The 27,271-nt window shown below is 35.6% G+C and overlaps 1 protein-coding gene across 3 annotated transcripts in view; it reads right to left on the reverse strand.

Moving 5' to 3' along the window:
* BTBD9 (BTB domain containing 9) overlaps window positions 1-27,271 on the reverse strand; it is a 116,534-nt gene that overhangs the window by 43,260 nt on the left and 46,003 nt on the right. For all 3 annotated transcript variants that reach the window (XM_030446788.1, XM_030446789.1, XM_030446790.1), the window contains exon 8: window positions 5,735-5,844. In XM_030446788.1, the coding sequence (XP_030302648.1) occupies window positions 5,735-5,844 (110 nt within the window). The remainder of the gene's footprint in view (window positions 1-5,734; window positions 5,845-27,271) is intronic.

Here is a 27,271-nt window from a genome sequence, read left to right on the forward strand (position 1 = left end):
ATTTCATTGGACTCTCCTAGGACAGAGAACTATCACTTTGTAAAGAAAGCATAAACAAGAAACTACACTGGAACAAACAAATTTTTGTTTTAGTTAATATGAAGAAGTGATTTTTCTCTCATGCTGACAGCTGTTAAATGCTTAGCTTCCAACTGCTAATTTTTAACATTAAAATTACATTCCTTCTCTACCTTTCCTGAGCTAACAGTTTCCTCACTAAAAAGTAATGATCAGGAAAAAAAAAATTAGGGCTGACATTATTATTCTAGGGTTTGATTTTATTGTATTAAATAATTAGAAGAATGTTGTGCACTTCGCTTTCATTATTTCCTATTTGCCAAAATATCTGTTCAATCTAATCTTTATTGAGTATATGAATTAGCACTTCTTTATTTGGTACATGGTGGAAAATATAAAGTCTAAAGACTTTTCAGTTAATTAAAGGTACAGTCATAAAGTTCAATCTCCCCTTCCACATATTCTATTTTCTTGAGCTGAAACTTGCTGATAACATTTCTACATTTCATTGGAATCTTTAATGAAGACCTCAACTAAGAACTCGAGAAATATCAGCTTCAAACAGGTATCAACACCATTTCCACCCATTTCAGTGAAAAGCTTTCTGTAAGTCATATTTAGCTGGAGAAGAAAACCCCACTAATATTTGTCAGTGTCCAGCCAACAGTTTGGATTATAACAACTTCAGAGAAGGACGATTTTCCAGTTGATACCTTCTAGAGCTTGTGATTTCTGATCCAATAAATTAGAACAACAAGTGCATTTTTTAAAAACATACTTTTAATTGCCAGCCAACTGGCTGGCTACAGGGCTCTTTCATTAAGCATTCTGCATGAAGGCTTTCAGAAATAGCAGTTGTTTCAGAAGAGCCCAAGGAAGTATGCCTTTTTAGTTGCAGCACTGGAAATAGGAAGAAAACTAAAAAAAAATTGGAAGCATATGAACAGATCTCTGTTGAATAATGGGCAGAAGTGACTAAAACCAACCATGTGGCTGCCTTTTCCTGTAGAAAGAGGGGAAAAATAAATCCCTGCAGTATTTAGAGTGTCTTCAAATTTTCATAATTTCCTAAGGGTATGCTTGCAGCAAAGCTGACTTACAACTTACATTGCTGGGTAAACCTGTATAGTTTTGAAAGAAGGCTAACCTCTAAAAAAGAGAAGAAACAAGATAAGATACCTTTGTGTGGAGGCAACATTAGACACAAAAATAGCATCTCTCACTGTTTCCTTGGAGATAGGTAGGGCAATTTTTTACAAAGCTGAACCACATGCTAGAAAACTGATATGATGGGTTTCTGTTATACATTCAATTTTTAAAAAAAAACTGCCAGTAAGTAAAATACAAGTGAATGATTATTTAGTGATTTCATTCTTTCCCATTTAAAACAAGTTCTCCTAAGGCACTGAACAGCACATAAATGATGGTTCACAATGATTCATAAGTACTGCATTTCCCTGAGGGTAACCAAGGACGTTCCAGTGTTCCATATGCACCTCCTGCTCTTCAGTCATTATTCATTGTTCTCCCCTTTGTGTGTAATGTAAAAGTTACAAGATAATCTGACAGACTGAGACAGACTATAGATAAACACAGCTTCATGTGAAAGCCCTCCAACACTGCACTGCTATGACCTTAACCAGGCTCAACATAGGACGGTCAAACCCACATCCCTTGTAGTCCTTGACTGCCCCTCAACACTGAGTATTCATTCAAGGTCTCACTGAGGTTATAATTTTTTTTCCCTTTGAGTTGGAAAAGAGAAACTGTTTCCTATACTAAGGTGTGGAAAATCCCCACAAAACCAGAGGTGGCATTGCACAGGAGCAGACCTCTACTCACTTGCAGCTTCTTGCCATTGGGCAGATTAGAAGCTTTTACAGTACTTCCCATCACACTGGGTACTGCTTCTGCCTCCAAAGGAGTAGGTCTCTTGTTTGTGAAAATTCTTATTTGTTTTTGGATTCTAGATTAAATACTAATGACTAAAGAACATTCCAAATTGCAGAAGCAGAAGTTAATTAAAAGCAAACATTATGCTTTTGAGATTTTAAAAGTATCAGTATCTCTGTTAAATGAAAACTATGTCAATCTAGTGATTCTAATACATAGAAGTGCTAACTTACACATTTAGAGATAATACTATGCCAACAGGAAAATTACATCTGAACTCTAATATCTGCATTGGGGATTAATTTCATGTGGTTGAATTAATTTCTGTCAGTTACCTGTCTTCATAAGACAACAAAGTATAAACCAACACTAAGCACCAGACAATACTAGAAAGAGAATTTCCTTCTACTTTTACTTCAAAACTGCAGTATCACATCCAGTATTATGGCTGAAGTAATTGTATAAATCGTCTTCCACATTAACTTTTAAATACAGTATGTCAAGTTAATAATTTGTAATAAATCACAGAATCATTGTGGTTGGAAAGGACCTCTGGGATCACAGAGTCCAATGATACAGACTGGCAATAAGCAAAAAACCAAAACCCCTACAATCTCAGCCAATAGATCATTCCCTGAAGTGCCACATCTAGACATTTCTTAAATACTTCCAGGGATGGTGACTCAACTACCTCCCTGGGCAGGCTGTTTCAGTACCTGACAACTCCTTCAGTAAAGAAATTCTTCCTATTATCTAATCTAAATCTCCCTGCTGCAACTTCAGACCATTTCCTCTGGTCCTGTCATTATTCACTTGGGAGAAGAGGCCAACACCCACCTCCCTACAACCTCCTTTCAGGTAGCTGTAGAGGGCAATGAGGTTCCCCCCCAGCCTCCTCTTCTCCAAGCTAAACATGTTCCCTTAGCTGCTCTTCATATAACTTCTCCTTTAGGCCCCTCACCAGCTTGCTAGCTCTCCTTTGGACACATTCCAGCAACTCAACGTCCTTCTTGTAGTGAGGGACCCAGAACTGAACACAGTATTCAAGGTGAGGCCTCACCAGTGCTGAGTACAGGGGCACAATCACCTCCCTGCTCCTGCTGGCCATGCTGTTCCTGATACAAGCCAGGATGCTGTTGGCCTTCTCGGAAACCTTGTATACAAAAACACAGTGACATAGAATTGCTGTTATCATGAATGTGTGCTTCATTTATATTGCCTATTAAGTCTCCTAAGCTTCACTTCACAATGACAGCCATTACATAGATTCCGCATATCCACAGTAATGTACCTGATAAATTACCCTTTGTCCATACACTTTTCCAATGAAAATTAAAAAGTAAGTACTCTGGAATCTCCACACAAGAACTCAAAACAAGCACCCCAGTGGCTTCATTTCTTTGGAATGAGGTTTCAAATGAAAAAACTCTTTGCATATTATCTTCACTGTTGTTTTGGTAGAAGGGTCACAAAGTCTTTCTGAAAGAACCGTATAGCCTTTGAGGCTTGACCAACGTTTAATTTTCTTAATAAACCAGATTACAGGAATAGCAGCTGTGTTTTTCTAGTCTGTTTTAACACTGTATTTAATACCCTATTTCATAAACAATGAACCAATAGTATTAACTAATACTGGTTCTCAAGGGTTTAGGATGACAACTTCCATACTCAATCAAGCTTAAAAGCAACCTACTCTGACTACAACACTTCCATTTATTTTGTGGGGCTTTTCTAACTGCTTGCAGTTCACTTTACTCTATCCAGTAACTGAAGAAATAGAAACAAACATTTCAAATTCTCATTAAAGCAATAAAATCAATCTATGTCAACTACCCAACTGGTAGACCCATCATTTTTTATAGAAGTGGAACTGGGACAGTCTGCTTGATGAAGGGAGCCACATAACATTCTACTATATGGTGACCATCTCAGGTATGTAAAACAAAGCACTAAATGGATTGATATAAGGTGCCTTTGCTGGATCAAAGCTTTCAAGAGTATTTTTGAATAGGCAATATTGATGGCCATATATTCTAATGGAACAGACTTTATGTCCCTGCACCATTTCACAACAGGACTGCCCTCAGCTCATCCCAAAATCTTTCCATTTGTCCCTTTCTCACCACAAATTTTGGAAGGTCATGTATTCAACTGCCACTGTCTCATTTACAATTTCAAGTTGGTCCACAATCCTCTTTCAATTAACTAACAGAATTCTTAGTCTTAATTTTCTATTAATCTTATTACCATCCTTTAAATATAAAAAGCACTACAGGCCTTTCTGCTTACTGTAGATCACTTCAAATGACCTGCACATCAACAGCTTGATTTACCCACTATTTACCCACTATGAATGATAGCATAGTTCCACTGATCACTATGAACTACAATGGCTACTTATCATTAAGTAGTCCAAATTGTATTTACCTATAGGATTCTGGAATAACAAAAAATTTTCCACAGATAAATTTTAATAAAGCCATATAAAGTCCCCATCCCCTAGTAAGCCAGGGAATACAGAATATCTGAAAGACAAGCCAACTATGGTACAAGCACACTTTCACAAACATACATGGATGCACTACCTCACCTATTGCTGCAACCAATCTCTGACTTAACACACACAGAAAGAAAAAAAGCAAATATGTTATTTAGTTGTAAATTAAGTATTTGCTAAGTAAGACTGGTAATCATAAATCAACTATATAGAATTGTATGCATCACTTATTTACACAGCAACACTGATGTTGTATCAAGTTTTACAAGTTCATAGCTGGCAGCGTTGAATATGAAATTTAGGCACAAGGGTTTTATCAAACTTGAGATATTTTTTCTCCCCTATCTTGCTGAAGGTAGATGTTTTCTTTAAATGTAGTTCTGCTTTACTGTTTATTTTCTTGTCAATAGCAATTAATAATACTTGAAAGCTCTCTGAAACAAAAGAAAAAGTTTCCATTTGCATATGACAGCTTTTCTGTTTTGAGGCTATGTAATATAAAAATTAGTAACATAAAAATTAGTGAAGTGTGACTTGTTTAATCCATGCTTCTAAAATAATAATGAAATTACATGGCAAATCTCACGAGATCAAGTGCAACCATGAGATGCCTTTGCATAGCACATGGGGTATGAACTGAAGGAATTGTCAAGTTTTTCAAACCTAAATATTACAGTTTTCTCAGAAAAAAATTAAAAGAAGTATTTCTTAATAAAATCTACCCTCTCATTCTTTTTTGAAAACTGTTCTCCCATCTATTGTAGGTGCATATTAAGATCTGAATGTGTGTTTAAATCTACATGAACTCTGAGAATTTTGCTGAAATTCTCAGTTTCATGCCAAAAGTAATTTCAGCTTTCTGTGTGGAATTTCCCACTATTAAAAGGTGCACAAAAATCTTTCCAACGGATTTACTAATATGAATTTTCATATAAAAAAGCACAGAAACCATCTTGTTTGGACTATTAAAAAAGATATTAAATCTTACTTTGACGTGATTTATCAGTCAGTATTGTTGGGCATTTTTACCTTAAGTAATGCAGTACTATGTAGAGGTATTTAAAACAGTGCAATACAAGTTTTTCAAATCTTCAGAGCTAACAGTTATTTTAAATTTAATTTGAATTATAGCATTCCTGCTGCATCACTAATTGATCCAAGGAAATGGAATTTCACAGAATTCACAAGGACTAGCCAATTAATTCTATGCTTGCATTATCATCTGCCTCAAGTTAGAGATTTGTGTGGAAACAGGAGTTAAGAATTCAGTGACAGCCAGTCTTAAAAGGTAAGTAACAGTTCATGCAAAAGGAAAAAAATTCTTACCTATCAGACCTTTCTCAAGAGTAAAGGTTTTGTTTGTGAACATGCATTCAAATGCCACAATATGGAAAACTTTGTTCACTGTGTTGTGAGTCCCAACAATTCGAATGTACCTATGGGGAAAAAAAAAGCACAAAGTTAAGCATGACAAACTTCTATTCAATAAAACATAAATGATTCATTTGGATTATATTATGCAGATGCCTAAGAACTGAGGAACTGTTAAATAAAATTAAAATCAGGAGTAAAAAGTATACTTTTCACAGCAAACATGCATCTCCTCAGGATGCTGGCTCCAGTACAATTTAAGAAAAAAATATTTTAAGAGCTGTAAAAATCTATCAGAAATCTTTCTGGACCAAGAAAAGCAAAATAAGAGACCTTCTGGTCCCTAACAGTAATAGAAATGGTCTGATAGTGCAAATGTGTGCTCATGGAGGCTTTAAATAGTAATAATAATAATAATTTAAAAATCCCTTTACCGACTACTTTTCACCACAAGGAAACATTTTATACAGCCAAGACAAACCCAAGAAATCAGTAGGCTTTCTCTGCAGAATTGATGTCATTGTAATATGATTTATTCTAATACTGGATGGACAGGATATCAATGTCTTTGCTGCTTTATCTCTTATTAATGAAAAAAATAATATCTGAAGAGTCAAATCTTATGAGACAAAGCTAGTTCTGCCTTTCATTCCTGCTTGTATAACTTATACATCTAGACTGTAATTGGAAATCAAATAGAGCTGCTCTTGAACACTGTGACCTATTCACCATCTGTATTACCCTGGAGACTTCACCTTCTGTAAACCACCATTAGCCTTGATTCAGTCCAGGCAACACAGAAAAATACCTAAAACAAAACCCATTGCTCCACAAGATGGGTTACCCACATTGCAGAAAGCTTTGTATTAAGTGAAACCATTTCAATTGAGAAGTAAGAGAATGTATGCATCCTAAGCAATATTCTCAGCCTATGGTACAAAACAATCTTTCATTTATACATAGTATAATTATACTTCCAACATGGCTGTTTAACAACAGCATCATTCTGGCTTGTGTTCTTCATGATACCAATTTGAAAAGACACAGATTTCAGACTTAAGTTTTTTTTTAAACAATGAAAACCCCTCATAGTTATTTACAGCACTGATGTTCAAACTCCTATTCCACTCAAAGAATTGAGTGTAACAGCTCTTATAAGCTCAATGACTCTTGTTACTGATACTTGTTTGTCACAACATACATAGAAAAGTATCTTCTAAAAATGCTTAAAAAAAAATCTATTACATGCAAAGGACTGCAAGACCATGAGTCTACTCACAAAGCTGACTGCTTGCAAAACTGACACTGAAGATCCACTGAAAAGATTATATTCAAATTATTAAGAGGACTAACAGTTGGCTGTTCAAAGAAAGTTAACCTGAAATTTGGAAAAATCTTTCAGGTTTAGGAGGTATGATGGACATCTACAGGCTATGCCTCCTCCTTAAAGTTACAGTAACAGATGTATTTAGTCCATTCTTTTCAGACTGGTAAACTGGTTTGTTACTAGGTTTTGATTTTTGTTTTGGTTGGGGTTTTTTTTGGTTTTTTTTTTGTCACAGTATGAACTCAGCAGCACAGTATGAACCCTAAATACACAGGCAATGACCAAGATCCCACACCAGTAAATGCTCTCATTCTATCCAGCATCAGAAGTGTAGAACTCAGGTAGGCACAAGAACTATTTTGAAACATTTGTAAGTGTATAAAGCAAGCAGACCAGCTTGCCACAGACACTCCCTCATCTCTCTCAGGCAAGGATTAAGTTGTGCTGCTTGGACAAAACATGCTCTAGGCTAAACAACACAGCATTACTTTGGATACTTGACATACTTCAGTTACGCTTCCTTGCTTTAAAGTGTTTAGAGACTGTAACAAAGCAACAATATTAATAAGAACACACAGGAAACTGCTTCATAATTTGCTTTAAAAGCTTATTTATTAAGATTTTTTGTATTATGTATTGTAACACCAGAGCAAACTTCTTAATTGAATTTGCCTACTTTGGTGGTTTGCTCTTTTTTTTTGAGGGGGTTTTTAGAATGTATCAAGAGGGTTAAAGACAAGCAGGACTTAAATAGTTTGCTTTAGGAAAAGCACCTTTATCATAATGCACACTTAGGTAAAATAATGTATCCCTCAATGGTTTGTAAAGTTCTCTGCCAACAGGTAGATAGGATTTGTGCATGCTACATAGCCTATCAGTCATTTTGAACAAAAGGTTTCATATTGCTGGAAAGCTGAAAATTTTTGTTAATGTGAAACAAAATCCTATCCATTAAAACAAGCATGCATATATTTTTCTTCTAATTAATTTTATCTTCTAAAGATTATTTTCTTATTGTAATATTATTCCAAGGTAGAATGTAATCATGTAAAAACACCCCATTCTTTCTCCCCACTACAATAAGTTTTATTCTTTCCTAGTCTCTCTCAAGTTGAATGATGAGCATGATTTCCTGACCGAATCTTGCATTCTTCTACTTTGTGGAAATTTAAATAATGGAATCTTCAAAATTACTTTAAACACTCTAACTTGTAAAATCACATTCTCACATTTTGCATAAAAATTGTAACTTATTATTCCACTTGATGCAAAATACTAAAGCCACCGAAGTCAGAGACTATAAAAATAATCTTCATTCAAATAAAGTACAATTCATCAGAAATGCCCAGCACAACTAAGTAAACAAGCTGTAGCTAAATTTCAATTATCACCAATGAAGAGTGATACTGAAGATACGTGACCTGTTTCAGAAGAGTCAGATAAAGACATTGTAAATACTCAAGTAATACATCTTAATGAGAAGAACATTAAACAATGGGCTGAGAACAGTTGGCTCAGAAATACAATAGTGAGGAAATTCTCCAACGTAGACAAACTCAGCGTGAGCGCCAGAGTCTTAATTCAAATACAGATTTCAGAAATTTAAAATGTCTATTAAAGCTCATGACATGCTTGAAAATCTGTAAATTTTCCTGAGCAGTTTTCAGCCTGATGGAAATGCAATGAAACCATGATTAAAAACGGAATCATCCATCAATCAGACCACATGTACCATCTCATAGTTTTCCTGCAGAGATTAATTAGCTGGAAAATAAGAGTACAAATTAATAAAATTACTGTGAACAATGCAACTTTGACAAATGCTTAAAATGCACAGAACACGTTTTATGTGATCACTCATTAAGTGTTTAAAATATACTGTAGTGGTTTTGGCTGGGACAGACTTAAATGTCACAATAGCTGGTACATAGCTATGGTTTGGATCTGATCTGGAAACGGTCTTGATAACACAGCAATGTTTTAGTTACTGCTAATCAGTACTTCTGCAGCATCAAGGCCTTTTCTGCTTCTCACACTGCCCCAGCAATGAGGAGATTGGAGGTACACAGTAAGTTGGGAGTGGATGCAGTCAAGACAGCTGACCCCAACTCTCTAAGGTGAAACTCCCTCCCAGAAAGGAGGGACATCCAGAGTGATGCTGTTTGTCTTCTCACACATCATGGAGCCCTGCTTTCCTGGGGATGTCTGAACACCTGCCTGTCAATAGGAAGGAATTAATGAATTCCTTGTTTTGCTTGCACACACAACTTTTGCTTTACCTATTAAACTGTTATTATCTTGACCCACAAGTTTCTCTACTCTTAGGCTTCTGATTCTCCTTCCTACCCCACTCGAGGGGAGGGGAGTAAGAGATGTGGTGCTGAGCTGCCCACAGCTGTAGATAATGAAGTAACACAGAGATGTGAGATGGTGAGCAAGCTCTGTGTGCAAATGTCTACAGCAAGCTAGGAAGGCCTCAGGCCTTCTTTTCCTCAAGTGTAGGGAAGTTCTGTGAACTTGGACCCTTTTCTGAGGAACTGTGAATACTGCTGCTGACAATGCCTATTTATATAACAATCACTGGGGCATTTCCCCAGAGACTGAAGGTCAACTCATTTTTCGCAGTTGGACTTCAAACCCAAGGAGAAGTCCCTTTCCTCAGGGAGCCAGGCTACACTGTGACGCAGGGACCTCTGCTGCTGTGCAACATATGGCAGACAAGGCGTGAGGCCACTCGGTAATCAGAGGAAAGTATCCTGAGAATTCCTCACTCGGGAACCATAGGTCATGTCCTACGCACTGAAAAAGTTACACTTTGAACACCCTGCTTCCTCCAAAGGTTCTTGTTATGGAATGACTATAAGACATCATCACATCAAGGGATAATTGATAAATTGCAGCAGCAAATAATTTCAGTAACCCTTTATCTTTCAGAGACCCTCTTTCAAGGTTTAACTGCCTTAACATTTGCTTTCTATTTAAACAAAAAGAGTATATTCCCATAAGGAATAAAAGTAATTTTTCTTGGAACTAAGGGAATATAAAACAAGCATTGTGGGATTAGATATGCTGCAGTGAGGAACTTCTTCACTCTGTACACTACAACAAATCTATTCATAGGTAAATAAAACCTTTAGCTCCGTAATAAAACATTTGATTTGATCTTGATTCTTTTAGATACTTAATAATGTCAGATTTTGCACAGTTTTGCAATTACTTTTCACTCATTCAAGTAGTGAGAACAAATATCCTCTTTAGGGTATTTCTCCCACCTTCAACACTACATACTTGCAAGTACTGCAGTCAAAACAGAGACTAAAGCTCATAAAGCTAAAGATCATATTTTTAACAGATGACTTTTCCTGAAATACAATGCAGGTATTTTTTTATGTTGATTAAAGTGACACAAATGAGTGTACTCTTTATTTTCAATAGCTACACGGAATAATTTTTTCACAAGTGCCTGACAAGAATGTCATTAATTAAAAAGGACCACTGACCAGACTTACTTGTCTGAATTATAATTCAAAAGCTTTGATTACCACAAGGTGTGTGTGTGGGGAAACCAGAAAGCTGCATGAACAAAAACACTGAAGTGCTTTGTTAGTGGGTGAAACAAGCTTGGGCAAATCTGATTAAACTGAGACATAGGAATGATGAAGAATTAACTTTATATTCAAATCCTGGTGCCAAACTATGAATTTTAATTATATTGCTCACTGAGGAAGAGACATGGCAGACAAAAACAAAGAGGAGAGGCATTAAAAACACTACATGCAGGTTTTTTCCAGTGACATTAGAAATTGTTCACTTTCCTGCCAGGAACAAAGCAGCTTTATGCAACACAAAGTTACCTCTAAATCTTTTTGCAGTAGGACAGTAGACAAACCACAGTCCAAGGGCTGGACTAGCTCCTATATCAATGAACTTTAGACTTAGCTGGGAGAGGGGAAGACAGAAAGAATCCAGAATCACAGTGTAAAAAGAAACAAACCTTGAGCATTCTGAGAGTGTTTAGAGTACTTCTCTAGCAGGTGAACAGGACTGCAGCCAAGAATTTTCTCCTTGGTAAGACACTTTATTTTCGCTTCTGGCCCTGACGTAGAATAATGGATGTTGGTAGTATTTAAACACTGTAAGAGTTTCATCCACATCATAGACTTCTGCAGCCACAGTTAGTCAAGCTACACTGGGCCCTGATGTTTCCATGACATGAATACCACAAAAATCTGTATTATTACTCTTTCTTCCACTCACCTACCACCACCCCCAATAAAAAATTATTTTAACTAGAGGGAAACACTATATTCTACTGAGTTTTGATACAATCTTCAACTATTACAATTTAAATGAATTACCTAGGTTGATTCATTAGGAAGCCACTTGACCATAGCCTCACTTGACCTGCATTTTCCGCAGAGCATTTCTTCACCTTAACACAAAACTATGATTTGGGAAATCTATTGTGACTACAAATACCCACATTTCTGAACAACTATGTTGTATTTTACTTCTTTTACTTTACTTCATTACAGTAAAACCAGTAAGATTCATACAAATTCCGTACTATATTAAGCACAGATTCCAGCCCCTTGAAAATATTGAGACATAAGACTAAGTAAAGGGAGGTAAGGGTAATTAATTGGTATTTTGCACTGATATCCACTCTAAGTTACTATTAGCGTAACCCAAGTGAACTAAAATAAAGACTTAAATCAAATGTGTACAAAACAAACTCTTAAGAACTTGGCATTTCATTTTCCTTCATGGAACATTTGGTATGAGACACCAGAGCTAGTACTACATACATCACATCTCCTCTTACTGCCTAGAAACTGAAAACATTCACATTCTGATCACTGCCACAGAGATGCATGAGATACAGCACAGCACACAAGGGCATTAGAAGACATTCTGTTTGTCTTTTAGTGGAAAAGGAAACAGTGCTATTCACTGCCATCTAAGCCCCATTTATTGACATCTCTAAAATGTAAAATCCTTCAGACTCACACAGCTGAATCAACAGACTCATGGCAGGGGGATAAAAAAAAAAAACAAGGAGGAAAAAAATCTATTGCCAGAATTAAATCACAGGAAAAACAGGGTACGTAAATAAATATATAAAATAAAGTATTAAGCCAGAACAAACTGGAAAGCATTTCTGTCTTTTAACAGGAGACAAGGTTTCCTCTACTTAGACAAGAAAGTCTAATAAACTGGAAGAGGTTAGATTTAGGGTGGATATGAAGAAATTCTTCACTGTGAGGGTGATGAGACACTGGAACAGGTTCTCCAAGGAAGACGTGGACATTTCCTCCCTAGAAGGGTTCAAAGCCAGGCTGGATGGGGCTTTGTGCAACCTGGTCTAGTGGGAGGTATCCCGGCCCATGACAGGGGCATTGGAAATAGATGATCTTTAAGGTCCCTTACAACCCAAAACACTATAATTCTATGATTTAACACATTTATGATAAGTCTTCTGTAAATATTCAAGTGGCTTAGATCTGATGCAAGGATGGCTTTCTTAATTGGTTAAGATATAATAATTCACTTATTAAAACTTTTGTACTAGCCAGTAATTTTAAGATTCCATGCCAACAGCAACTACATCACAAGAAATACCAACTTAAATTCTTCTAGAGTAGAAGTAATGTTTGTAGGAGCAAAACCCCTAAAAATATCACATGTAGCCGTCAATTTAAGCTAGTGGAATGTCAGTTCTGATTGCTTTGGTGTGGCTTTTTTAGCATAATTAAATTGTCCAACTTCTGTTCTGCTGCTGACAACACACAGCTTAATCAAAGTCTTACCTATGATCATTCTTTAGATGCATTTCCATAATTATTTAGCGAAGACTAGAATTCACATGGAAATATGTATCAGACACTACAAAATGGAAGAGAAGCCTTATTGGAAATTATAAGACATTTTTCATATTGGTGAAAAAATGTCTGATGGGAGACATAAGATTTATCACCAATATATTTCTGATTTCACTAAGTTCTGTTTTATGAGAAAAATCTGACATGGTAACAATTATTAGTTACCACATTCTACAGGTGTATACAGCTGCTGCCTCAGTTATCCAGTGTCTCTAATCTGCATTGCATAAACTTTACAGGACATTCAAAGCCTAACTGCTAACTACAGCAAAGCCTGAAATGAGCTATAAAAGAATGGTGAAAAGAGGTATTTATGGGACTGTTCATCAGACAAGGACAGTGCAGCCGATTCAATTCTGCAAGCTTTATAAGTGTAGTTTTAAAATTGAATTGTATTTTACTGGAAATAATAGGTAACAGGCAAAAGATCATAAATTTGGATTACAAGTAGGTCTACGTTAATCTGAATAAACACTCCAACAAAGCTCAGCAGCAGTTAGATGGCTGGAAGGGAGGGGCAGTGACCTCCACTATCTGTATACGGATACCAAAATCTCCAGAAATTTAACTTCCTGTGAGCAGAATTATGGTTATTTTAAAGACAGAGCATTTAAGACAGATTACTTCAACAAATTTCTTGTTCTTGCTGCTTCTCTCTTTTCCTGCCTTTTTTTTTTTCTTGGAGTGCTATTTGTTTTAGCTGTAGAGTAGAACAGCATTCATCCATCATACACAATTTGCCACATTTCTCTTGCTGATTTAATAAGCAATCAGAGCTGTTTGATTAATTCAACTGATTACAATGGATATTAGTTCACTGAAACACTACCATCAGGCTGGAGCAGTACACATTGGGTGCCACAAACCCCAGAAAATGTCATGGTTTTATTAAACCACAGTCTTTGATCTCCTACAATATGAAAATAATTGATGCCTGATGTCTATGAACTACACAATTGAAACATGTGAGCAGTTGAGTAGACTTGCAGAACATAGAAATATGCTGACTGAGCTACTGAAGTTAGGTCTCTTCAAGTGGTTCCTTAACCAAAGAACAATTTGATTTAATATCCAGTTATTTAGTTCCTTCTTATGATAACTCACATAAAAATAATAAACTGTTTAAATATGTCATAATTTCTAAAATCAGTTTGGAGGCAATGGAGAACAGAATAAATCGTAACCAGAAAAATAAAGTAAGACTTTTCTTTAGAACCTCATTTCTTTTATTTTAAGATAAAACAAAGTTCTCACCTGTCAAAAATTTGTTAAGCACTGAATGAGCTGCAGATAGGCTCCTTCTGGGTGATACTTATACATCATAATAAATAAGCACTGGAAAATGACCCATGAAGTTTAAAACTGTTGAAACACACTTTTAAAGCTGAATTGCTACACTTTTTATAAAATGATAAAAATCATTACAATTCTGGAGATCAGTTTGGTTTTGTGTGCTTTTTGGCTAACACCTTATCTTCAAGCCAATCCTAATCTGCAAAGGAAGAGTTTGCTGATGATTCCAGCTCAAGTAAAAGACAACACAGAAGTATTATAGTTCCAATATATGCAGTAAACCAAACTTTTGCATGTAATTCTATTTTAATTTACTCTTTCAGCTATTCACCAAAAAAGTTTCTACTACTGCTCTCAATATATACAGATCAAGCCATGGAAGACAGCTGGTGCCAGAAATACCTAGAAGAGGGCTGAATAAAGGAACTGTCTTTCATTATGCCTCAACACATTAAACAACATATTTCCACTGAAAAACTAAGAAGTTCAGATGTATTTATTTTCAAACAACATTTGACCACAGTTATTGGATTTTTCCAGGAAATCTGACGAGTTACAGGCTTTCACACATTATCGCTTGCATCAGTGGTGGAAGAAATATGACCCTGGGCTGAATGCAGCAATTTGTCACGTATACAACACCTTCAGGTCACCACATCTTAACTACAGTAACAACACAATACACCCAGACTGCGTAGCACTGAAGGGCAGACCTTTGTGAACACCTCTATGGAGAGAATTTAATGAAAGTAACTGAGCGTTGATAGAGAACATATTGCATATTTATATCAGTAACAACAACAAATTAGCCTTGATCTTCCTCTGCAATATCTTTCAAATACTTAGCAACAGATCCCACAGAGCACTGAAAGGCCACGAAAAAGTCAGTACTTGCCTGTTCAAAAGTATTTTTAACAGTTGCAGGATGACTGCTTCTGCAGCAGTTTAATGGCCATGGAAAAAAACTAAGTTGTATGGCCATGTGAGAAATAACTTACAGGTTTCATCAACTGCATATAAAAATTGTAGCAAAACTGCTGAACATTGCAAACTGATCAGCCTGGAGCTAAGTTATGACAAAACAAAGGTTCCTTAATTTTAATGATCTAACTAGGATTCTTAACAGACTTACCTTCTTCTCCATAAATTGCTGCATTTTCAGTCCAGAGCACATATACGTTCTCTCAGGATAAGCCTTCTCCTCTCAACTCACTGCTATATTTCCATTATTCATAAAGGTACTGCATTAGGTCCCAATTCAAGTAATGCTTCTTTATTTTTTTCTTTTATTATTAAATTCAGTACTATGTATATATATAAAGAAAATGTGAAAGAGACTTTTTAAGTGCTCCAATCCATCTAAACTCTTACTACCATATCTCTGACACTACATCCTAAACTTGGTGAATCCCACATCTGTTTTCACCTTGGCAGCAGCTGGGGGAAGAATTCTACCCATACAGCACATCTCTAGCATTGACAACCACAGCTCCCTCAAGACACTTTGATATGCAGTTTAATGGAAAGTTTTCTTTCACCTTTCTCTGCTTCAGAGTATTGTTTAATTTTCTTAGCTAGCATTTAGGTATATGACTACTCAGTGAAGAAACAATCACTATATCCCAACCAAAAAGTCCTAAGTAAAAAAAGGAATGGGGAAAAAAAATACCTTTTCAATAGTGCCTATCCTGAAGGCAAGATAGTAGGAATGAAATTAGAGATGCAGGTTATCAGCACTAACAATTGTACACCCTATCAGAAACCTGTTGTACTTACACATTTGCATTGAAAAAAAAAATAAAATGCTGAGGTGGTGTATTCTTATCCTTGTTTCACTACAACTACCCTCAGAATATCTGAAAGCTCTCCATTACTATTACCTTTTACTTGGCCTTCCAAAGTGGCTATGAGCATATACAACTCTCTCATAGTCTTAAAATCAAATTAGATTATTACAACATTACACTGGAACAACTGCCACTGAAGTGCATTAACCTGCATCATATCTTCTTCAAGAAGATTTTTTGCCTCTAAACAACACAATTCCTGCCTCAGAAGTGACAGTCGTGCTCTATGTTAAAGGGTATCTTTTAAAAGAATCTTAATATGCTGTTATGTGAATCTCAATTCTGTAGACATAACTTTCATTAGCACACCAATTCAATTTACCTGAACGTGCTGTATTACCTTTTAAGCCCTCTACTTCACTTTATTAAGCTTGTAATTTGAACTCAGTACTGCATTATTTTGATATGCAGTTAAGAGAGAAGTTTATGTATTTTATTCTTATACATGAACGTAGTGAAAACATGCTTTGGGAGACAGCTCTTCATTATACTTCAAACCTTTGTTCCTACCGGTAATTGATGTCAGTTGTGACTAGGAAGCTATTATCAGGCTAATACTATCTCTTCCTCCATAATATTATTATTCTCAGTATTATGACATAAATCTTTGGAAATAGAAGCAATACATATTATTTATTGCTGTATTTTCATTAACTAGACATTTACAGGGAATAGGGGACTGTGGTTTACAGAATCAGGACTGCCTTTATGGAGTGGAACTTTTGAATTTTAGAACTCAGGTTCCCTTGTCACACACCCCTCTGGCCTTTCTTGACTATGGCCAAAGTCAAATTTTCATGCTTCATTTTCAGTTCTTTTACTACATTTCCTTCTCTCAGCTCATGCTGAGACCAAGACTTCACCAAAGCAGCTCACTTAGTTTTATAGTTTCCCATTTCCCTACTAGGTCATCCTGAAATAGATGATATATTTGATATATTCAGAATAAAGCCTCAAGATTTTAATTGAAATCGATAAGAAACTGGTGTATGTTTCACCATAAAATATTTAAGAACCCTACTGCCTCCCTGTTTAGCAGGTAATCGTGGTATTGATTTATGGAATGTACATCTTTTCATGTACACTCTATCCATCTAGTTCATATCTGATGGTAGAGCTTTCTTGACTTCATACAGCTCCCAGTGGCTCAACTATACCAAACTTAAGCTTCCTGATTTTTTTTATTTTTATATTACTCCAGAGGAGGCTGGTCAGTGTTTGTACTAGAATACACAGCTGTCTCTAATATCTCACTTTCAGATTCTTAACACCAACTCAGGAAAGGAAACATAAACCAGTATTTTGCAAAGATATTGAGTAAGTACTTAACAGAAACTTTTTAAACTGGCTTCAGGAAAAAGAGTTCAGGAGCATGCTTAGCAAAAGTGACTGAAGCATAGGGAAGCAAAGTCATGGTCATCTTAATAACAAAGTGATGTTGGTTTTATACCTTACCTTGTGGACTAAGGCACACACTAGTCTTACGAAGAACCCTCAGAATCTCAGTAGCTAAAACGTGCATCCTTATGACAGATTAAAATGGAAATTTTCATACCTAAGTCATGTGATGATCACATTTTCATTTTGTTATACAGACATAACGCAGAAATAGGATTTTTGCATGATCAAGCTGCAGTTAAAATTATCTGTTTTACTCAGGGATTCTTATATACTTGCTGTTTTCCCATAAATAAATAAGTAAAACAAAAATACTGTGGTTGGGGGCACAAACAACTTTTGGTTCTAACAATTTTATACAGCTGGAATACTAAAATTAATTTGCTCGATGTCTAATTTCATTTTCTATATGTATTGATCTAGTCTAGATATTAAACACTCTGTGAAAACATTAGAATTAGACTACAATTAAAGATGCATGTCTGTACATGAAAAGCAGTTTGGGAAAAAACACCTAACAAAATGCACAATGCTAAGAGAAGATCAACCAGCATAAGAGACTTCACATCTACTGCTTCAGCAGAGGTATTTAAGACAAACAAAACAAAAAAAGCCAAACAACCTGAAACATGTCTATAAGTAAGGAAATAGTAGAAATAGCAGGATAAGCATGGGGGATAAAAGAGGAAAATGCAGTGAGAATGTTCTGCATTATTCTATTTTATCTCCTTCCAACATATCTTTTTAAAGGAACTTGCTTTTAAAGTAATATTTAACCTCACAGTTAAAAGGAAAAAATATTGTTTCCTCATATAAATGACATCTGATTTTACTGTGACAGCTTGTGATGTATTCACCTTCAAACTTTAACATATTTACCATATTTTGTGAAGGGGAAAAAACAAAACAAAAAAATTAACCACATTCTAGCAGAACTTGTTATTCCCCTAAGCACAACATCATGTTGGAGTTTACCTGGTTGGAACCCACCTGTGCTCCATAGGCCATTACAGAAAGCATAAAGGGCATTACTTTACTTCTTTTGTTTGTCACGATACAAAGTTTTTTATCTCCTGCACAACTGCAGCATAATTTTGAAAGTATCTCATCAAGACTGCATTGTCTATGCTATTGTAGTAGTCAAAATTTTTTAAATTATAAATTATTCACTACTGATGTGGAATGGCAGTATTCTAAAAGTCAAACTGTGCATATACTTTTAATTTCACACCTACAGCTTTGGTTTTCCACCTCTGTTTCAAAACAATAGGGTTGCACATAAGTAAACAGAAAAGGACATCTACAATATATAAATAAAATACAAAAGTATGTTTTATTACCCTCCAAAACAGAACACTGTAGCTGCACCTGTACTATGACTGCAGTATTTGTTTTACTTTAGTAAAGTCTATGAACATGCTTATTCTACACCAAAAATTTCAGCTTCAAAACAACACACATTCTCATAAATACTAATGCTAAAAGCCTGAGATACATTTAAGTGAGAACACAAACCTTCATGACTTTTGAAATATTAAACTCTCACCAGCAAAAATACATTGTTAGAGGTATTGCACAGGTTTTTGCTGTGATGTCCCTTTCCAGAAGAGACATTCCAAACCTACACTTCAATAAGAGGCTTGGACTATAGACCAAACTACATTCAATAAAAAGCTGAAGCTGAAAACCTAGTGAACCCTTTGGCCTGAAAAAAGCAGCCTTACAAGAAATGTAGTTTCTCATTTTAGATTGTCAGTTCACATGTGGCTAACATGTAATGCATCCCTTTCCTCTTGAAGGCTAAAGATTACTTTATAAATATTCTGTCACAAATTTTCTTCTAAACGTATACACAGATTATTGCTAGTGCCATAGGATGCCAATTAAGCTCCACATCAGTAGATCAGGATAAACTAGTCTGATTTTCCACATTGCCAATGGATCAATACAGTTTGACTCTTCTTTTTTTTTTTTTTTTTTTAAAAAAAAAATGTGTTCAAGACCTGTTTAATCTCAGTATCCTCCACAGTACAGAGAATTCACTATATTATTGATAACCAATATAAACTTACACTCTATTCTTACTCCATAATAAAGTCTGAAAATTAACATTAAACCTGTCCCATGTTGTATGAGCACAGTTAGCAAAAACACCCCAAAACTTTTCTGTATCAGCAGAGACTAGAATGATGATACATCCTAAGAAAGCATAAATTCAGGATGGAGGTTTTTACAGATAGCAATCATTAGCACCCACTCCATGCAGAGGGCAGAAAGGAACCAATTCTAACCACTACCTCTGAAGTGGTATTTTGTTTCAAACCAGAAGACTGACTCTGTGGTCAACACATTCAAATATAAAGATTAAGTTTCTACAACTATACCTAAAAAGTTAGTGGTGGAGACTCCCAAAGAGGGAACAATCGTGGCAAAAAAAGCAGTGTACCAAAAACTGAGATCATATGAATTTCCACTCCTATCTATTAGAGAATATATGATCAAATTCACTGAGGTTTCCAAGGGAAAATCAAATGGTGTAGATACATGTATACACATACACGTATACATATATATTTGGAGTCATATATAGTGTGTGTCAGCACAAAGCCACAGTTAAGAGCTAGAATGGAGTTGGTGTACTAGCTTATGAGCTTCAGAATTCAAAATATGAAGTTGATTTAACACAGCACTCCGCTACAAAGATCCAATAAAAGATGTTTTAAAAACATCACAAAACCCCCATAGGATTATGAACTTCTACTCAAGGGCAATCTTAAACTAAAGGATGCTCACATGATGAAGGTTATAATGACAACATGCAATTGATGATTAAAGTAGCTTTATATTTATTCATTCTCTCCCATCTTTTTGAGGTGGGAAGAGGTAAATGTTAACTTCCACAGAAACATGGGTCAATCAAGTAAAACTGAGAAGAGCTGATACAAAGCTAAATCATACTTGAGTATAACAGGATTGATGTTGTACTTCTAAAATTTGCCTTAGGGATATTGTTTGTTTTGTCTATTTAATATAAATGCCTTGATTCTAAATGGATGAATCTTCCAGAACAAGGCATTAGCTTCTTTCATGCAGGAAAGAGGCACAGAAGGGACAACCTGGTATTTAATACCAATAATATTGCCCATTATGCCCACATTCAATAAATTCACAAGATGAATACGGAGCAGGTAACTATCGAACATTTCAATGCATGTTAATTCCAACTTGCCAAATATATCAGTTTTGACACAGCCAAAACTCTTACAGGAAAGAAATTCATTCCCTTGCAGGTACATCCACCTAAGGCAACAAAAGATTTGCCAGAATCATAAAAATTTATTATATACTACAAACTTTCTAAACCTACAACTTGACAAGCAGTACGTACTATGATTATTTACTAAGGGTTATGGCTTTTTTAATCCCCCCTCAATTGGAATGAATAATTCTATAAAGGTTCAAAGGCTTTCCATTTAATATCACAGACTACAAAAGACAGCAAAGGGGGAAGTTCTCAAGTTCAAATATGAAACTTCAAAGCAAACTGCCTCCTCCAAATACATACATTACATTGTGCAGAAATCCCAGTCACAGAAGCAGGACCAGAGGTTAAGAAATTTAAAGGACAAATAACAATGATCTTGTCATTCCCAATCTCACATAAAAGAGAACATGATAATGATTTTATTCTTTTTAACAATATTGGGTTGGGTTTTTTTTTTACTAGCCTTAAAATATCAATGTATCTCTTATTCAATTCAAAGTCTCAGGTCCTTTTTTTCTTTATAATCCTTGCTCTGCTGAATTTAATTGCCTTGGCAATGCCAGAATACTGCCTGATCCTAATAGGTCAGCATTGATCGCTCTAAACCAATTGGTTCCTTCATTACAAAGAAAATGAAGTAAAGAGAAAAGGCAGGTGAGCTCCCGCACAGTCAGCTGGACTTCGGCTTCTCTTGCCCTTCTTCTCCCTCATTAACTAGCAACCAATCGATCAGGAACCTGCTCAGAACCCACAAAAACTATTCATCACTTCTGACATAGAATGGTTTTAACAGGTCACTAAAGTAAAGAATATTTGAGATATCTATCTTTAGAGCCTTTAGAGCTCATGCAGTTTTTAAACCAACATCCAAGAGCAAAGAAAATTGAAATGTTAACACTCCTACATAGTCCTAGCCTAAACCTTGAACCCAAAATAAAATATCTGTAACTTACTTGCCCAAGACAAGAGAATCTGTGATGTAGGCTACCTAATTTTGAACACTGCTTATTGTGCAGAGGTTTTATGGATACAGAGAAAGACCACAGCTGGAAGAAAGACACAGATGGCCCCACTTCCAGCTCATTCGCTTCTGCTCTCCCATGGTCTTCAGTTGAACAAATTCAAAATACCAGTGGGTGTTCATCCTAAAGCTTTACACATCACTTCTACCTCCACCTTTTGAACAATGCTTGTGCTTCCAAACATTTCCCATCACCTTTTTCCTAAGAGTCCCTTCCCAATCAAGCTCCACAGCTCATTTGCATAAGCAATTGCAACAGAACCCCTTTACCTCATTTGCCGAAATTTACTAACTGCTCAAACTACTTTTGATCTTTTTTCCTCCATTTTTTTACCTTTATCCTGGCCCAAACCAGGACAATTACCTGTATGGATTAGTTGTTACTCTAGTCAATTATTTATGTTATTTCTTCTGTATCCATTTGTAAACTCTGCAAAATATGCCTTTTAGTTACACTTTGCTCACTAAAACAGGTTGGTAATTTCACATCACTAGCAGTTCAAAATACTGTCACCACAAAGACAACTCAGAAGAAGAAATCAAAGATATAGCAATAAATAATCATGGAACAAGGCCTTAGAAAGTGAAAAAAAAACCAACCCACAAACAAAACACTTCACTGTGACAACTAAATAGAGCATAGGGACAAGAAACAAACAAAGGGAAGAGGCAGCAGACAACAAACAAACCAGGTGAAGAAACAAAAGACTGGCACTGCCTTAATTAGGAAGAAGAAAAATCCAGTGAAAGATACTGCATAAAAAAAAAATCTGACTTCTACTAAGAGAACCAGAAAACAGAACTAGAGAACCAATATGGCACTTTACATACAGAATCAGCTTGCTTTCTGCTCTGTTTAGACCCTTCCTATTATGTTTTTTAAACCTTTGAAGCAAATGCCTTCTGTACCGTTCAAAGTCCACGATTTCCAAAAAGATTATATTGCTATTCAGGAATACAGTCTCCCGTGAAGCAAAATAACTTACCAATACAGATCAGTATCTATAAAGGGCTATTTACATGACCTAAGTTAAGAATTTGGATTCTACATGAACTTCAGTGGAAGTTTCAAGTTGCCCAAGTCCAGCTGGGTTATCCTTTGTCACAGAATCCCAGGCACATATTCATTAGTAGGTATCTAACTTGGACAGAAATTGGATGATTACACCTGCTGTGGCTATTCAGCAACACACAGTAACACAGATGTCAAAAGAGAAATATAAACATGCTCAGCAACTATTTTAAAGACTGTATGATGGAGGAACTTAACTGATCTTTCCCATAAAAAGTCAGAAATTATCTTCTAATCATTAAAATAGATCCCAGTACATTTGTAACAACCCTACTTAAAAAAATACAAAAATAAAAGATGGACACATTACTACAGAAAAAAAAATCCACAGGACTATTTTTCCCTTGGCATTAAAAAGCAAACAAACAAAAAAAACAATTAAATGAAAGACTCCCAAATTCTTTGGACAAGATGACAGTGATAATCCCCCCGATTTCTCAGATTTCTGGGTACTCTAGCAAACTTACAAAAATTGTCTTCGGTGTACCAGAATAAAATAAATCTGTTTTTATATTGATACATGTGATTTAATTTGTTCTCACACGAAAACTCCAAATCAAGTTTATCCAAAATCCAGGTATTTATAAAGCTTTTTTCTATCTCTGTCTGACCCTCTTCTGAAGAGAAATCCTATGATGTCTGATAATATTTAGCTCTTCTTCCAGCAAAGGCATTAACAGAATCTCCTTCCTATATTTGGTGTCTGTCAGCACAGACTTCATTTCTTTCTGGCATCAGGTACATGCACTATAAAAGAAGTGTGCATGACCATACCATGTCCCCACAAAGAATAACCAGTAAATCACAGTTTATATACCAGAGAGCTAGATTATCCTAGGAATCACTTCCAAGTCCTGATACACATGCTGACAACCAGAACTTAAAAGAAACAGCAGCTTTTAAGAAATGCTACTCCATAAACCCTAAGGTCATCATCCTGCTTTTGCTCCAACTACCAATTTGAGTTGCACATAATCTAGTGATCAGAGTCAAAAAGGGCTTAAGAAAGGCTTTAAAATGTCATTTTTTAAAAAGTCCATTCCTCTTGCTATACCGTCACGAAGAAATATCAATCCACATTTATTACCTCCAGACAGGTATCTAACTCCGTGTTAAAATTCTCCACTTACAAAGCTTTCAGTCCTCACAGACAACCTGCTTTTAGCCAGTGTGACAGTGTTTGTGTTCTTTGTACCAAATCCATCTTATCGCTGCTATAATTTATGCTTATTACTTCTTGTCTTCTTCCTTACGAACATGAAGAATATATCGATCTCTATTTTTGTACAAGTTTTTTACCTCTAGAGAGGTTTTTCATGCCTTCCCTCCAGCCTCTCTTCTCTAAAAACATCAGTCACAAATTTGTCAGTCTTTTCTGTGCTAGTTCTTGGTGTCTCCTTCCAGACTATTCCCACGCTTATTGAAAAATGGTGATTTCCTCAAGGGTTCACAATAAGCAGTTCAGATATGACTGAACTGACTGAATGATGCTGACTGACATTACAAGCCATACTCCTGTACATATATCCAAATATTTTTTTTTGCAAGAGCTGATGATACTTCAGTCCCACCCACCTCCAGCCTTGTATTCACTAAAAATTATAGTTTCATGCTCTTCTCAAATTTAAGAAAATACTGTGGAGTTTTTTTAGTCTCCAAAGTATTATGCATGCACCGAGCAGTACAGAACACAAGAAAGACCCCCTAAAAATACTCCTCCTTATAATTTTCCGTTTTCACATAACTATGATTACAACAGATGCTGCACCAGTTTTGTACCCACTTTAATAACATTTTCATTAAGACCATGTTACCCTTGCTTGCATACTGAAATACCATGTTAGTGTCAAAAGCTTTACTAAAGTATAACATACTAATTTATTTCATATCCATGCCTCTCTTTCTTCTGCCTCAGAAGGAAAATAAATTGACTGTTTTTGACAAATTCAGTTTAGCTGACAGTAATTGTTCTATCTTCTGGTTTCTACAAACAATTTGGTTCAATTATGTGCTCCAATATTTCCCTGGAAACTGAAGTTGTGCTGTATGACAATTTCTCAGCTCTCTGCTTTTGCTCTTTTTAAAAATGGGAAAAGACCAAACTTGGTGTCTATTTTCCATGAATGCATAACATTAATAACTATTTCAAGCTAGTTCCAACTTGTTCAAAAGCTGTTTTCTGGCAATGGAAAGCAAGTTATATATTTATATATTAAATAAATAAACATAATGGGAATATAAATATAAATGAGAAAAAAATAAACAGAATGGGAATTAGAATATAAATTATAACTACTAGCAGAACAATTTTATTTCTAGTTCTACAGTCACTGATGATTAACTGCAGTTATTACCACCATGAAACTGGGGGCTTACACACTGCAAATTTTCAAGCACTGTATATGTTAGTTTAAGTTTAGCTTACTAGTTATATTTCCTAAGCTGCATAAGTTTTATGAAAAATAAAACAAATACTTCCTCTTTCCTAACATGATTACTGCTCTTTGCAGGTTTATACTGAAATAAATATGGAATTTTGGAATTAATCTTTACATGTCATGAAATTATGCATAGCATAGAGGCAAATAAACCCCAAAACAGAATTATGCCCTATGATGTCATATCCTCCAAGTAAATCAACAGCATGTAGAAAAAGAGGTAAGCACAGTGACAATACTTTTTATCCTTTTTTTTCTGAAAAAAAAATAATTTGGAAACATTTTGTTTCAAAATAAGTCTTTCTGTGGGAATATTCAGCTGTAGTGGTAAAAAGTGGATGTAAGCCATAGATGCCAGTAGCTAGCTCTGTTTTCTTACTTACTATAATGGAATAGTAGCCTTAATGATACACTATTGAGGGCTTTTCAGAAACCTCCACTGGAAGGAGAGGAGGGGGGAAAAGACCTCAAGTTAGAGAAAACTCATCTCACCAGAAAAGCATAGAAACTACTGTTCAACACAGATGACAGAAGTTTTTTAAATCTGAAAAACAAGCCCACCTTGTTTTTTAATTTAGTGACTGAAATAACTAAAAAATTATATGTGATCTGCTTGTATATGCTAAGTGTCCATAAGGAGTACCCGCTGTTTTTTACCAAAAACATAGTGCTATAGAAAACTGTAATTCAAAGTCCATCTCATCATACCATATATAGAGGTTAAAATAAAATAAAAATTGAGGGAAACTATTTTGTTTTTTTTTCTTAGTATAAAAAGAACCAATTGATTAATATTATTGCCAGAAGAATGACAAATTTGATTTTAAACCAAAGAAATGAAGTAAAAGGACTGAAAATCAGAAGCAGTACTTGGCTCTCAGTAACTTCTGTTTCTCTTCTTCCAACAAGCAGGTCACCCATTGCATACTCAAAGACTAATAACCCACTTCTATGTGCAGTATATTGAGTCTAACAGCTCACATACCCCATCACATAAATGCTACTATACTACTTGCATATAATTGCATCTTCTGAGTCCCCCCAAAAAGTCTCAAAGCCAGTTGTGCACTCCAGAGTCCCAGCATTCCAGTTCTGAAACTGTGACAGAAGAAACTATGGCATAAGAGCAGTGCTTTTATGCAGATTTAACACCAGTCAACAAAGAAGGTTTAGCCCCTATCCAGGCTCCCTTTGCAGGGCTGCTCAATTGTTTCCCACTCAAGTTTATTCTGTTGGAACAAACACAAGGCTGGTACATGTCTCATAAGCAAAACAGAGCAGGAAAGCAACTGCAAAGCTGGAGTGGGAACTACTGCTGCCTCTGTCAATCCTGGCATCAGAAGAAGATCAAAAAACAGACGCTAGAAATGTTTCTCCATTATACCACTCTTCCCTGCCATTTTCCTAATTAATAACTGCACTATAATTTTAAGCCTAGGTATATTTGAATTCCCAAAGCAAACACCACTGTCTCTCTTCCTCTGCACCAGTACACTATACGCCAGTGTAAGAAATAAACTCTGAACATTGTTCAACGTAAGATCTTTCCTCCGTCAATAGGCTCTTCAAACCGTAAAGTTACAGTACCATTTTTTCTAGCTTCAATATTTTATTTTCTTTCATTTCAGACAGACTGTTAATAAAGTTTAGTACCTAGAATTTCAAAGACTGAAAAAAGCCATATGCCACTGAGGAATTTATAGAATCTATTCTTCATGTCATTACAGACAAGAACACTGAAATGAAAGTGAAGACACTGTTCCATAGTTTATGTTCTCCCTGAGATCCTACTTTCTTTTGGAGGACATCTCTTCACTATGAATTCAACTAAAACAGCAAAACACATCTGCTTATTATTGTGCTAATAGTTCATTCTCTATTTTTAATACATAGGCATTTCTCTGCTAGCAGCTTGCTGCTTCCCTGTGAAATAAAGATGAGCTCCTGAC

The sequence above is a fragment of the Calypte anna genome, chromosome 3 (assembly GCF_003957555.1).
Source record: "Calypte anna isolate BGI_N300 chromosome 3, bCalAnn1_v1.p, whole genome shotgun sequence".
NCBI lineage: Eukaryota > Metazoa > Chordata > Aves > Apodiformes > Trochilidae > Calypte > Calypte anna.